Below are 14011 nucleotides of genomic sequence, written 5' to 3'. Positions count from 1 at the left end.
CTGTGGTGGGAGTTGCGTGCTTTTGCTGGGAGTCTTTCAGAGGAGACGGTAAGGAAAGAAGATGCCTAAGGTAGGTGAGCATTGCCCAAACACTTGCAGCATTCGGGGTGGGAGAGGTGTGTCAGGGGTGCACAGTGCTGAATGAAACAAAACGCTTGCTGCTCCACACGGGGATTGTAATTTGCACAGAGAGTAAGAACACTTCTTTAGTCCTGTGGCTTGTGCTCTATTTTTACCTCTCCCCTTGTCCCCCACAGTGGCATTGAGTGTGCTTGACGCCACCAGTGTCTGTGTTGCAGAGGAACTGAATACGCAGAGATGGTGGTGGTGGGAGAAGTATGCTCACCAAAATGGGAGGTGATCAGCTTTTGAGAAACTTCACCTAGAAATTAATCCTCCCTTTGCACAAATTTTGCTACATTTGACAAGATTTCAGCGGTGGCAGTGTCCTTGTGAAAATTCAAGGTACTTTGAGTGAAGATCAACAAGCTTTTTCTAGCAGTGAGGCCTTACTTTTCAAGGAAAGGTGGTTTGCCGAGAAAAAACAGGAAATTCTGACGCATCCTGGAGATAAAAATACTGTGTTCCCTGAGATAAAAGTAATAATTTTATTGGGTTTTGCAGAGAAGAAACATTTCAAGGCTGAAGAAAGAAAACCAGAAATATTGCAAACGTCTCTTTTTTTTTTTTCTTTTTGTGCGCAAAAATATTTTCTCCCCACTCTGCTTGGTGCGAAGGATCCCACCCACCTCCGAGCTCAGGTGTGCTCTCCTGGGGGAGCCCCCTCCTGCCCAGCAAGCGTGGTGTGCAGCCTGCTTGGGTGGACAAGGGCTCCAGACGGGGACTTCCCCATTGGGGGGCAAGGGGTGCAGCACATCCTACCATGGGGAGGGCAGAGCACTGCGATTGTCTCGATTTTTTTTTTTCTATCAATTCACCTCTTTCTTTGCCTGGAGGAACAAAAGTAGTTGAGGTGAGGAGAAGAATAGTCTTAGGAGATGAATTGCAGCGGGGAGTTGCTGCAGGACTTAGTCATTTGTTGCATTTGTTGTCACCCGTTTCCCCTGTAAGACTTTTGCAAAGCCCCATTTACTTTATTTCCCTTCTGTTGCTCCCATCCATTGTCAGCATCGGGGCAGGTGTGTGTGTTTCTGTTGTTTTCAGAATGGACTACTTAATTTGTAGAAATACAAGCAGGTCAAGCTCCTTTTTGTTTCTCTTCCAGGGCCGCAAACCTGGCTACTTCTCATTCCTGGATCCCTTTTCCCCTGGTGTCTGGCTCTTCATGCTGCTCGCCTACCTGGCTGTCAGCTGTGTCCTCTTCTTGGTTGCTCGGTAATGTGACTGGCAGTGCCTTTTCTTTCCTCGCGGTGCCATCTAGCGTCCCACTCCCAGACCCGTGGGGGGATGCAGGGTGAGGGGCTGGGCAGGGGGACACAGGGATATCTGCCAGGCCACCGGTGGGGGGGGGGGGGGGCAGAAGCGTCCAAGCCCTCTGCCAGCTGGGGACTGGGGCTTTGCCGCTGCGTGCCCATGCAGGCACGTCACCGGTGCATATGGCAGCCCTGGGATGGCCGTTGGCATGGCTGCGACAGGGTGGGCAGGAGCAGCGTGCTGCGATTCAGGAACGTGCTTGGCCACGGCAGTGGGCGCCGGTGACGAGAGCTGCGTGGGAAGGGTGGGAAGAGGTTTGGGAGTAGGGCTGGTGCTGTGCAAATGGTTCTGGTCCCTGTAGATGCTTGATCTGCAACAGGTAAACCAACCACTTGTCTTGACCAGGAAAGGTGGAGGCTGGCAGGTATCAGCAAATGCATTCAGAGATTATTAATTCAGAATTAATGCAAATTCCAGTAGTGATGTTTGCTTCCTCTGGCCCTGTAAAACCCAGTGTGTACAGAAAAAGAAAGTTCGTTAATATCTTTCAACAGCCTCTTGGTTGATGTGCAGAGCCTCACTTGACAGCTCTCAGTTCCGTTTCCCTATGACTAATTTAAATCAGCCTTAAAATATATCGCTGTGTGCTTGTCTGCAGCATGTCTTTCATCGAGGCCCGGGGTCTGTGCTCCATTGCTGTCTTCCTTGACCTCCAAACAAACTGCTTATGGTTGGTGGCATAGATGGGTCTTTTCAGACAGAGTTGAACTGTGTCCCAGCAATGTGTACCAAAGACGTGCTCAGGGCTTGACGGCTCTTTCGGGACATGGTTAACACCCAATTCTCATTACAAAAATTGGAACTGTGCTATCGCTCGGTCCCTTGGCATGGCTAAAGTTGTCATCCTGACAGGACTTTAATGGTTTCTTCGAATGCTGTTACAGCCTCAGAAATGTAGTTCTGAAGAAACTGTTGAATAATGCAGTCTGACACTCTCTGCAGACCGAGATTTGGTGCCTTTTTAGCCCCCTCCTCCTGTTTTAAACATAATCCTCCAAAGAGGTGCCTTTACACGGCTTCCTGCTGGAGAAGGGGGTTTGGACACTGCTCTCTGCCTTGCTCAGTAGTAAGGAGCTTTTGACCCTATGAATTGCAGAAGACTTTCCCAGATTTTTTTACTGCCAGTGCTTGATCCAACTGTAGAAAATCTTCAAGAAATAACCTGTGCCTCCCTGGCATCACAGCGAGGTAGGAGATGCAGAAACGAAAATAAACACCTTATTTTGGTTAAATGCTGTGTAAGCTGTAGGAGTCCTGCAGATGTATTGGCAGTATCCCCAGAATGACCTTCCCAGGCACCAGCTTTGTTAACCATTAGCAATATAATGAACTGCAGCATAGGAATTAGAAGACTTTCTTAGCAACCAGAGAACGGAGGATTGGAAACAGCAAAAAAAGAGAGCTTCCTTGACAGGCTGTCAGTTATTTCAGATTGCCACCCCTGTCCTGTCCTAGTGAGCACTGAAAGTACATGATGCTTTGAAACACCAGCACTTGGCTTCAAACTAGACCTGGGACCTAGACCTTGCCAGGGCAATCAGACCTTCTCAGAGAAACCATTTGCACCAATGCAGTTATTTTTCTTGATGGTGTCATGCAGTCAGGTCTCACATGCTTCACTTTTGAACTTCCCATTGATGCTCATTCTCCAGTAGGGATCACAGCCAAAGATGTTTGATTTCAATTTCACATCAAGTCTTTGCGCATCTTGAATTATTGTTGTGGTTCTCTGCAGTATGAATTTGCACACAGAGCTCCAGCCTCCCCACAGCCCATGCCCAGATTTTCTGCAGAGCCTCTCAAAACTTTTGCAAATCTTTACAAGAAAGCCTCTGGCTTTTGAGTCTTAGAGCAAGCATTTCACACAGCTCTGAGCCCTGGGCATCAATTGACAGCAAAGAGTTTCCTCCTCAGAAAAATCTGCCTCCAGGAGAGTTAGGGCTTCACAGCTTTTCTTTTTTTTTTTTTTCTCCAGTGTGCCCCATTTCCCAGTGAATTACCTGAGCTACCTGTTTCTTGTCATTTTAGATTGACACCATACGAGTGGTACAGCCCCCACCCCTGCTCGCAAGGCAGATGCAATCTTCTCGTGAATCAGTACTCTCTTGGCAACAGCTTGTGGTTTCCAGTCGGGGGATTCATGCAGCAAGGCTCCACCATTGCCCCCCAAGCATTATCTACGCGCTGTGTCAGTGGAGTCTGGTAAGGAGGTCTACCCTCCTCTTAAGCAAGGCTTCTCTGTGGATGTTTTCTGGGCAGAAGCAGATGGAGAGGCACAGGGTGGGGATGGGGATCAGATTCAGTCCATGGGGAAATCTCAGGTCACTGTCTTCGCTTCACCTTTCCCTAGGTGGGCATTCACCTTGATCATCATCTCCTCCTACACAGCCAATCTGGCAGCCTTCCTCACTGTGCAGCGGATGGACGTCCCCATCGAATCCGTAGATGACCTGGCTGACCAGACAGCCATCGAGTACGGCACCATTCATGGCGGATCCAGCATGACCTTCTTCCAAGTAAACCCCATTCTTTTGCTAACTAGGGCAGGGGCGCAGAGGGCACCCTGTAATCAGGTTTGGATGTCACCCCAGCCTTTCATGCCTGTTTTATTCCAGTTTCTGGCACGGAGGGGACCTCTGGAGAGACCCCTGGCTGCTTGGTTGCGCAGGACTGGGCTAGATCCACGGTGGGTGATGGTGGGATGAATGGTGGAAGGAAGTATGGCGGAGGACAGGGAAGGCAGGATTTTGTAATGCAGCAGCTGGCATGCTCTTGGGATGTTGGAGGACTAGAGTCAGGACATCTGTGCTGCACCCTGAAGCAGCAGATTTTCCTGCTTGGACTTAGAAAGCAACTTAACACTTGGAGTGCCACCACGTGGGTGGGAAAGTGGTATGCATCCCTGTGTCACAGTGATGACATAACATGCTCTTCACCAGATGAGCGTCTGCAGTCAAATTTCCACGGGTCTCTGTGGGTTTGATGTGATCTTAGCTTTTACATGAAAGTGTCAGGTTGGGTAAGCAAAGAAATGTTTGCAAACCCCAGGTAGGCTAGCATATGTCAAACTGCTGGAGTCTGTCTGTGGTCAGTGGCACTGAAAACAAGTCAGTCAAGTGTATGAAAACTTATGTGGGCCATTTAGCCCAATTTAATTTTTATCTTCCCTGCTCTATTCAGAAGGGAAATAAATGAGTGAATCTTTTCTGCAGTGCTCTGAATGCACAAAGAACTGCTTGAGGATTATTTATTTATTACTTGTTGAAATTCCAAGAGGAGCGAAAGCTTTTCTCGCTTTTTCCCCTCTCTGAGTCTGAACTGAATTGGGAAGCCTGAGAAATCTCTCGAGTGAGCCTGAGCTTTGCAGCCCAACTTTACACCCCTCAGGGGTTTGGCAAAAAGCTACTTTTAAGCAGAACGTTGCAACTAAAACGAGCTGAACAGAGCCCAAGTGACTAAGGTGGTTGTATACAAGGCACTTGCATACAAGGCACTTGCTTAGTTCTTTTCAGGAAGGCTTTCAAGTTTAAAATCCTGACTGTGGCTCTGCACTGCCTGGCGGGTGCTGGAGTTGCTGGTATCAGAGAAGAAATTAGCAAAACATGTTCTTGTACCATTTGCAAAGCTTGAAACTACATTGGGATCCATGTGCATCTGGTGTAACAATGGTGGGTCAAACACAGTGATGTATTAAGCAGGCATGGCTGAGGCTGTCTTCACCATCCTTCAGTTCCTGGTTGCCTGAGACGTATGTCCACTGCTGAAGCACCCTGCCTTGTAAGCTGTCCTGGCAGCCGTTTCCCCTGACGCTCACACACAGGGTTACGGTTTAAAAGTGCAGTGAATCGGGAACAAACACACACCCTGTTCATCTGTCCCTTGCCCAAGTGACTGCACCCAGAGGACAGAGCTGGACAGATGAGGACAGTAACTAGGCCAGCAGCAGATTCCCTGAAGCTCTCACCAGCCACAGAAAACAAGCCCTTGGAAGTGTGATGGCAGGGGGTGCCTGGCAGCATGTCACCTACCTGCTGCCTTGGCCAGGAGGGGATGGGAGGTGGTGTAAGGGATTCCGTGTGCTGCAGAAATGCAAGCGTGAGGGGAAAGGGGCAAATTCAGGAACTCCTAATGTAGACCAGAGTGTGTTTATCTTCAGTCTTTGTGCAAGCAGGTTTCACTCTTTGCTCAGCACAGGCAAGAGAGATTAACCGTAGTTGGCTTTTCTCTCGATCAAACCAAGGTGGGTTCAACCACCAGCAAAGTCGGAGGATTTGGGGCTGGTTGAGCTTTAGTTTACTGTAGTCAATGAAAAGACTCCAGTTCTCTTGAGCAGGTACTTTGATTTGCCTCACAAGGGGGTGAACCAAAATCTGGATTCAGGAAGCAACAAACTCCAAAGAGCTTTGGCGCAGCCCTCAGTTCCCTTCTCAGGGTGAAGGTGTCTGGCTCTGATGCTGGTGAACTGTTAAGCACAAGGTTACGGTGACAGACAGTAGGGTGTGAGCTCTACAGGGAGCATTCGTTGGTTTAAATCAGCCAAGCACAAGCTATTTCTTCTGGCTTTTTTTGTGTGTTTTTGAAATACTGTTATGGAAACTACGTATTTTTCTAAAACTGAATTTATGCAAACACCTTTGCTGGAACCTATTGGAATTAGGTATGCGTTTCATGCCCAGCTTTGCCAACAAAGTCTCAAATCCACCAAGATATTCGGGCCTCTAAATCTCATTGAAATAAATGGAGGTTAGGCATCTAAATCCTTTTTGAATCTGGCACCAAATCTGCTTTGACTCCTTTCCCTGTTGTGGCCTTTTCATCGTGGTGTCTAATTTGGGGTTTATGTTACAGCAAGATGCTCCTACCTTAGCCGCGCTTGCCTCCTTTCTCCTGCAGAACTCCCGCTACCAGACGTACCAGCGGATGTGGAACTACATGTACTCCAAGCAGCCAAGTGTCTTTGTGAAGAGTACGGAGGAAGGGATTGCGCGCGTGCTGAACTCCAATTACGCCTTCCTGCTGGAGTCCACCATGAACGAGTATTATCGTCAGCGCAATTGCAACCTCACGCAGGTCGGGGGCCTTCTGGACACCAAGGGCTACGGGATTGGCATGCCCGTCGGTAGGCAGTGAAGAAAAATTCTAGTCCTTCTCAGCTGTCGGCAGAGGACCGGAGCATTTGAAAGGCTGAACCGGCTTTAAAGCCAATGTCACGTTTCACAGCTCTGCCCAGGGTCATTTTTTATCTCAGGAGGAAAATCAAATACATTGCAGTTGCCCAAGGTGCATGCTCAGAGCCAGATGACGAGACCCTGCTCTGGTCCAGAGCCATGTGACACGCGACTGTGGCTCTTTAAATAATTCATGTGAAAGATGTTTCAAAACTGCTGCTTATTCTCTGCATATGTGCTCTTTGCTGACTGTTTCCTTTTTGAACCAGTGTTTTTGAATCATTTTGTGCTCCTTGTTTTATCTCAGAAGTGCTGTAAAAGTAATGCTGTTGCAACTCTTTTAGTTTTTAGCACAAGTTTCCTAACAGCTGGTGGTTCTTAAAACTCCAGGACAGAGAATTGGGCAATTCAGTGACTACCTCAGCTAATAATCAGGTTTAACAAATGCAGGGTTTTTGTCTTTCAAATATGAGAGCTAGTAAGAGAACATCATCTCCCAGGGCAGCACGGAAAAAGGATGTAGTAGTTCTTATTCCAAGTGATCAGCTGATCTTTCGGCCAGTCTCGCAGGCTCGGGAAACCTTGTTCCTGACCTTTAAGCACCTGCACTTAGCAATACAAAGTTAAGGTGAATTACGTAAGAACCGTCACACAAATGGTAACTATAGTTTAGCTAACATGTATAAGCTTGTAAAGTCACAGTAACCTGATTGTGAATACAAATCTTTACTTTCAGGACTAAATTTGTTCTGACATTGTCTTGTTAAACAGTGAAACTGTAGCAGATAAGAAGAGCAGAAAGCTGCTCGCTGGGACAATAGTGCAGAGTTACCAGGAGAACTGCGGTCTTTCCCACGGCCCTTCTTCTGGTTCTCTGGTAGCTGGCATCACGAAGACTGCAGTAGAGCTCGGTACTGAGCGCAGAAGTGAGCCTCCTCTACCATCAACATTTGGGCTTGCGTATAGGTTGAACTGCCTGCTGTTGCAGTGCACCAGTTTGAGGGAAGGAGTGCTAGAGCAAGGCTGAAGTTCGAAGCAGAATGACAGGAGAAGGGAACTCAGTGGTCTGGAGGAGCAGTGGGTGCGAAACTGAATGGCGTCTTCAGACCCTGCCCCTGAAGCCCAAGCTCCCCCCTGTAATGGACCTCCTTAAATGGCCTATGTGGGTCTTGGTGGACAGGCAAAATTACCATCTGCATATGACATTAACCAGTTGACAGTCCCAGCAGGGAGGCAGCAGGATTCAAGGGCTTATATGGACTGGAATACCTTCCAAACCATTCAGAGGCAAGCTTTTGTAGTTGGGCACACTGGCAGGGCATCGTGGCAGGGATGAGTGGGGAGGAAGGCTGGCCGAGATGGTGCCTTACCACATACCTTTTGGTGTTGCAGGCTCTGTGTTTCGCGACGAGTTTGACCTGGCCATTCTCCAGTTGCAAGAGAACAACCGCCTGGAAATCCTGAAGCGGAAGTGGTGGGAAGGAGGCAAGTGCCCCAAAGAGGAGGACCACAGAGCCAAAGGTAATCCACGCCGCTCTCCGGTAACGTGCTGAAGGGACTAGGCAGTAGAAGCATCCCTGCCAGCAGTGCAAGGATGAACATCCATCTGCACATGAGCACTGCCAGGTTTTCTGCCTGAGAATTACTTTTTCCCCTTCTTCTGACCTGAGATTCCTTCCTTCACAATTCAAGGAGAAAGCCAAACAGCTCTGCTGTGCCTCATGCTGTGTGTTTTTGCCTGGGGCAGAGATAGCGGAAACAACCAAATGACAAATATTGGAGGCATATGGAGGGTAAATTAGCTTCTAATGAATGTCTGGGAAAATAGATGGCTAAAGGGATCAGACCAAAATCCTGGGTTCCTTCAAGGGAGATGGATCTCCACCACAGGCTCGCTGGTTAATGGCTCCAAGTGAAAGCGCCTTTTAAACAGCCAGGGGAAGGGACACAAGGACTTTGTTAGTACATCTGTAAACCGAGGAGCAAATTCTTTTGGGTAATGCTATGCAAATTGCCATAAAATCTACCACATTACGCTGATGTCCCAGTGTGAGAGCAGTTGCCAGCTTAACACAGTTGCTGCATTTTTTAGTTTTGGCAGGCACCGTTTCCTCAGCAAGCATTTTCTGAGAGGCCAGCAGGTCCCCCAGTTGAAAGAACAGTCTTCTGACCTTTCTGAGCACAGAGATGGAGAGCCAAGCCAGGTCCATGGTAGCTCTTTTGTTTTCTTGACATTGCAGCAGGTGTAGGTGTGTGTGTCTGTGCCGTTCGTGAGCTAGGCTGGATGAGACCCCATAGGGACTGTAAGCGGGTGCTCCCTGTTGGGCAGTGCTGCACTGCAGGCAGCCCGGGCTGTTAGTCTCGAGACAGAAGGTGCTGGTCCAGTGTCAGACATCAGGCCTCAGGGCAAGGCAATAAGCTAGTAAAGAAGTTACTTTTGAAGGCAAGAAGGCACATGGGAGTCTTCTCCTCCGTGGACTGTGCAAAAAGCATCTCCGAAGTGGAGTCTAGTCTGTGGGCTGTTTTGAGATGGCTTTGGATGGGGACAGCTGGGAAGCAGGCTCCTGGGCTGTTCTGGCACTACCCAGCATGCTCTGTGACCCTGGACAAGTTTTTCTGCTGTTCTGTGCCCTCTGTCATGGCTCACTTTCTCAGTTTGGGAAATGAGGAAGGCTGTAGCCTGCTGATATGTGTAAATGGAGGAAGGAAATACCCACTCCCAAGCCCATCAAGAGGTATCTGAGGCGGCATCCAGGTAGCACGATAGAAGGATATAGAGAGAAGTACTGGCCCTAAATTCAAATTTGAGAGCTGCTAGGTGGAGAGGATGGCCTTTATCTTTGGTCTAAACTGTGATTATGAGCTATGTTTTCTGCCTTGCAATTGTTGTCTTAGTGGAGACATCTCTGTGAAGGGCTGATTTACAGAGTCACTAGATTGCTCCAGAGGCAATGCCAAAAGAATGATGGAGGAGGAGGGAGAAATGTGACCTCCTAAGTTTTAGAACAAAACAGGTCAGCTATTTACAGGGATTTTGGTGAAATTTTATGTCTAAAAGCCACGCAGAGATTAAGTCAATAAATCATTGATTCTTACACTTTGATTTAATGCTACAGAGGGGAGAGGAAGATTTTTATAGATGTTCTTGTTGAGTAATGGCCTCATACAGTCACCTCAGTGCAAAGCACCGCATGCTTTTTAGTAATCAATCCAATCAGGGGCCCAGTCCACTTGAGACCTGAAAGCAACAAGCACAGGAGAGAAGAGCCATTGCTCGGGCAGCGTGTGCTGAGGCCGGCACTGCTCCCCGGCTCCTCTCACAGTCTTGTTCTGCAGGGCTAGGCGGAGGCACAGGCTGCAGTTTTGGGGACAGGGGTCACGATGGGAAGTGAGGTGACAGCCTCGGCACACAGAAAGCTCAGGCCAGGTTCTTGAGGGGTGGATTTTCCTCCCAGCTGGTGAGCTTTCTGGAGTGCAAGCTGTGTAGGACAGGGCTGGCAGCTGCCGTGCATGCGATTTAGTCCCTCCTCTAAGTGAAGCTGTCTGCGTGTGCGGCATTTGGCCCAAGGTGGCTGAATGGCTCCTGTGATCCGTAGAGAAGGTAGTCATCCCGTCGTGAGTTGTCCAAGGGAAGTGAGATGAGTCGCCCCATGGAAGGGGCTGTTTCCTCCTCATGGGCCAGAGGGTGCTGGGCAGAGAGCACCCAACCCATAACCAGGTACCCCTGGGTGGCAGGCACCCCATTTGGTCACCATATAGTGTGAAAGAGTTGGGTCCTGGCCTTGTTTGGAACCTCTCCTTGGTACCGCAATACAAGCAGCTGTAAGCATTTTTCACCAGCACTTTGTAATGCAATCAAAGGAGCTTTTCTTGGTGCCAGCTTCCTTTAAAGCCCTTTCTTGTCTTCTTCATCTCTGCTTCTTTAACAACATTGCTCATTTTCCTTTGCAAAGTTCAAAGCAACTAGAGCTGGGTGAATAATTTGCAGGGATTAATGTGCCCGATTGATCTCTCATTTTTTCTCTTGTTTTCAGTTTGTCCACAAATTGCTTTGTACTTCCCTTCAATGTACTTGCTGTTTATCTGCAAAATCATCATTTCTGAGAACGCATCTTCGATCGTGCAGCTATTGCAAGTCATTTGGTTTGCCATCTGAGTCATGCGGTTAGCTATTAATAGGACAGTGCTGGCTATGTGGTTTTGGTCCCTGGCTGGGTACATGTAATGCCAACTAAACAGCAGAGCATTGGGATTTCTGTACAGCAATGCTTGCAATTTATGTTGTGTCTGCCTCTGCACAGCATTGTCTCTTCTGCTTTATTTTAGGCCTGGGAATGGAGAATATAGGTGGAATCTTCGTGGTTCTCATCTGTGGCTTAATCGTAGCAATTTTTATGGCAATGCTGGAATTTTTGTGGAGCCTTCGGCACTCTGAACAGTCAGAGGTAGGACCTGAAATTGTCCTGAGGTTTTAGTGTGTTTTCATTGCTATCTGCGGGGTGCTCGGCAGTGCAGTGCTCTGGAGCAAGTAATGCACCCAGGCTGAGATGAGCGTTCTTGGTAATGAGACCTCAAACGCACAAGAAGGCTAGGTGCATTGGGCAGGGTCTAAAATGCACGAGCTTCTCATGCACTCCTACTAAGATCAAGGCTGTAGGGATGCTCCAAGGGCTTTTGAAGGGATCAAGGATGTGTGCAACGTCCAGGTACCTTTCCTGGAGATGGGATCACCTGAGGATTTCTACCTGCAATGGGTTTGGGTCTCGTGTTGATTTGGGGATCCAGAACACAGGAGGGTCTCTGACAAGAGGCGGAATCTGTTGGCCTAAATCAAGCGTAAATGTCCGAGCATTGGTGTGGAAAGCCAGTGGCCAGATTAACGACCGAGTCCACAACACTTTGGCATCAGAATCCAGAGCAGACGCAGCGCTGCTGGGCTCGCAGCTTACTTAGGTGAGCAGTATGTCTCGGGTCTGCCTTCCAGGTGTCGGTGTGCCAAGAAATGGTGACGGAGCTGCGCAACATCATTCTCTGCAAGGACAGTTTCCACCCTCGTCGGAGGCGAGGGGCAATGATACGGACTCGCCCCGTTATCCTGGAGGAGCGCCGAGCCCGCAGCACAACCACGCTCAGCAATGGGAAGCTGTGCAGTGGAGGTGAGCCAGATCCACTGGCACAAAGACTGGCACAAGAAGCCGCCCTGGTCGCCCGAGGGTGCACGCACATCCGTGTGTGCCCCGAGTGCCGCAGGTTTCAGGGCCTCCGGGCACGGCCATCTGCGGGCTCGCCCGCGCAGAGCGAAGAGAGCTTGGAGTGGGAGAAGACCACCAACAGCAGCGAGCCCGAGTAACGCTGGGGCAGGGGGCGTTGGGGTGGGCCGAGAGGGTCCTGTTCCATTTTACAGAACATGGACTTGTACAATGTCAACTTGTTTTTAAATTAAAAGCAGTTACCCAGCTTCTCCAGAGCAAGGCGGACCTTTGGGCTGACGCGCAGGCCTGGCCAGGGGGTCGGCTTTGGTTTCGGCGTCGGAGAGGACGCGCGTCTTGCTGAAGCCTGACGCAGCGGGAGCGAGCTCCTCCGGCTGGCCTGTATCCAGCAGTTGTCTCCGTGCCACCGTGCGGCTCCGAAGCAGGAAGAAGGGACGTGGTGGGTAACTGGCGTGGCAGATATTGCCCACCCAGGGGCAAGAGCGGTTCTTGGAATTTCTCCGCCCCAGGCCAGGAGAAAGGACGCTGGCTCCGTCTCCCCATCACATAGACTTACCAGGGGATGTTCTCAAAGGGTGGGGGGAGGGTCTTTTTATTTGATGCGGATAAAGGATGGGAAGGGAGGAGCCATTATTTTGTTTTGGTTTATTTTGGGTACATCAGGACCTAGTCTCCAAGGCACCGGGTTTCAGGTGCTGAACCCTTCTTCCTTTTCAGAGTGTGGCAGGTGGACTGAGGAAGGAAGGGAAGGATGGGATGGGACATGCTCCCCGTGAGAAGGAGCATTTGCTGAAGGTCCATCTGAGGAGTTGTTAAAATACATCTACATATAAATATATATATACACACATAGATATATATATATTAAAATGCCAAAAACCAACCAACAAACACAGTGAACTCAAAGAGGCCTTGAAACGTCTGGAATTTCAGGGGTTCTGTGTCTTTTGTTTAGTTCTGGGGTTATCTTTTGCTTTTTTTCCTTTCTGTTTTTAGGGTGCGGGTGGGAGAGCCTTTTGAGGAAGGTGAGGTGGGAGCAGGCAAGAGTGGGGAGCGCTGAGGAAGGCTGCCCTTTCCCGCCAGTGGAGGGAGGTGGTATTTGCTGCCCACTGTCGCTCCCCAAAGCGTCCATGGCCCGTGCTCTGCACACTCCCGAACAAGTGACTCTGAGCTTTGCTCCAGGCTCGTGAGCTCCTCTTGTCCATGATCCACAGAGCACCCTCAGCTTCGAGGATGACTTACAGCCCGTGTCTAGCAGTGATGATGCCGCACAGCATTTGACAAAACCATTAGCCCGGGATCTGATGTAAGGAAAATATTTACTTCCCTAGCAACAGCAGCAGCTCACCCTCTGCTTGGTACAGACGTGGGTTTTACATTGACAAGTTTAATTTTCGGATTGAAAAACAAATTCTATGCAATTTCTGATTGTAAAAGGAAAGAGACAACAATGGAGAGGGGCAGGGGAGAGAAAGCCTTGAGTGAAGGTACATCCTGTTCTTGAATTGTTTTCTTTTCTTTTTGTCTTGAATGTACTGAAATAAAAGATGTCCTTGTATAATCATGCTTTTTTTCCCTCTTTCCTTCCCTGTCCACACTCACAGAAGTCATGAGACAGTTTGAGGCCTGTCTGCTCAGGGAGAAACCCAGCAACTCCCCACCTGAAAGGGAAGAGGTGCTTTGGCTGTTGCAGGTCTCTGCTGCCTGAGTGCTTCCACACCCGTGGTGTTGCCGTTATCTGTAGCTGAACGGAAATGGGAGGGGAAAAAAAAAAAAAAAAAAGAGAAGTCCAAAAAAAGAAAGCCCAAGATACATGGTGGTAAGGGGGGAAAGAACCCATAACTAACAGCAGTGCAGTCTGTCCGGGGGGCCCAGGTTTCCATGCGATGTGGACCATGGCAGTTACAGCCTTCCCAGACCTCCTGGTTGGAGCCCTGTTGACCGGGGCTGAGGGTTAGGTGCAGTGGGTCAAATCCATCATGTTATCTCGGGCAGGAGCCTGTCTGCAGCAGATGTTTCTGAGGAGGATATGCAGGGAACAGGATGCGAGGCCATGGCGATGGGCATGTTAGGGTGGTTCTGTTGTTTCCAGCAGCGTGTGAAAAGAAGCATCTGCCACACAGCGACAGTAAAATGTGCACACTCGGAGAGTGCTCATGCAACACGGAGGAGAGGATTTAGACCTTGTTATGCAGGATG

The 14011-nt window shown here is 49.2% G+C and overlaps 1 protein-coding gene across 3 annotated transcripts in view; it reads left to right on the top strand.

The window, feature by feature from the left end:
- The window catches only part of GRIK4 (glutamate ionotropic receptor kainate type subunit 4), a 223750-nt gene extending 210377 nt beyond the window's left edge, over positions 1-13373 (top strand). For all 3 annotated transcript variants that reach the window (XM_052786486.1, XM_052786484.1, XM_052786485.1), the window contains 8 exons: positions 1226-1335; positions 3463-3636; positions 3785-3950; positions 6328-6553; positions 7995-8123; positions 10929-11047; positions 11587-11948; positions 12049-13373. In XM_052786486.1, the coding sequence (XP_052642446.1) occupies positions 1226-1335; positions 3463-3636; positions 3785-3950; positions 6328-6553; positions 7995-8123; positions 10929-11047; positions 11587-11948; positions 12049-12091 (1329 nt within the window). In that variant the 3' untranslated portion in view covers positions 12092-13373. The remainder of the gene's footprint in view (positions 1-1225; positions 1336-3462; positions 3637-3784; positions 3951-6327; positions 6554-7994; positions 8124-10928; positions 11048-11586; positions 11949-12048) is intronic.
- The last annotated feature ends 638 nt before the right edge of the window (positions 13374-14011 follow it).

This window comes from Harpia harpyja, chromosome 4 (genome assembly GCF_026419915.1).
Source record: "Harpia harpyja isolate bHarHar1 chromosome 4, bHarHar1 primary haplotype, whole genome shotgun sequence".
NCBI lineage: Eukaryota > Metazoa > Chordata > Aves > Accipitriformes > Accipitridae > Harpia > Harpia harpyja.
Note: the sequence above shows the minus strand (reverse complement) of the source record. Positions and strands in the feature narration are given on the sequence as shown.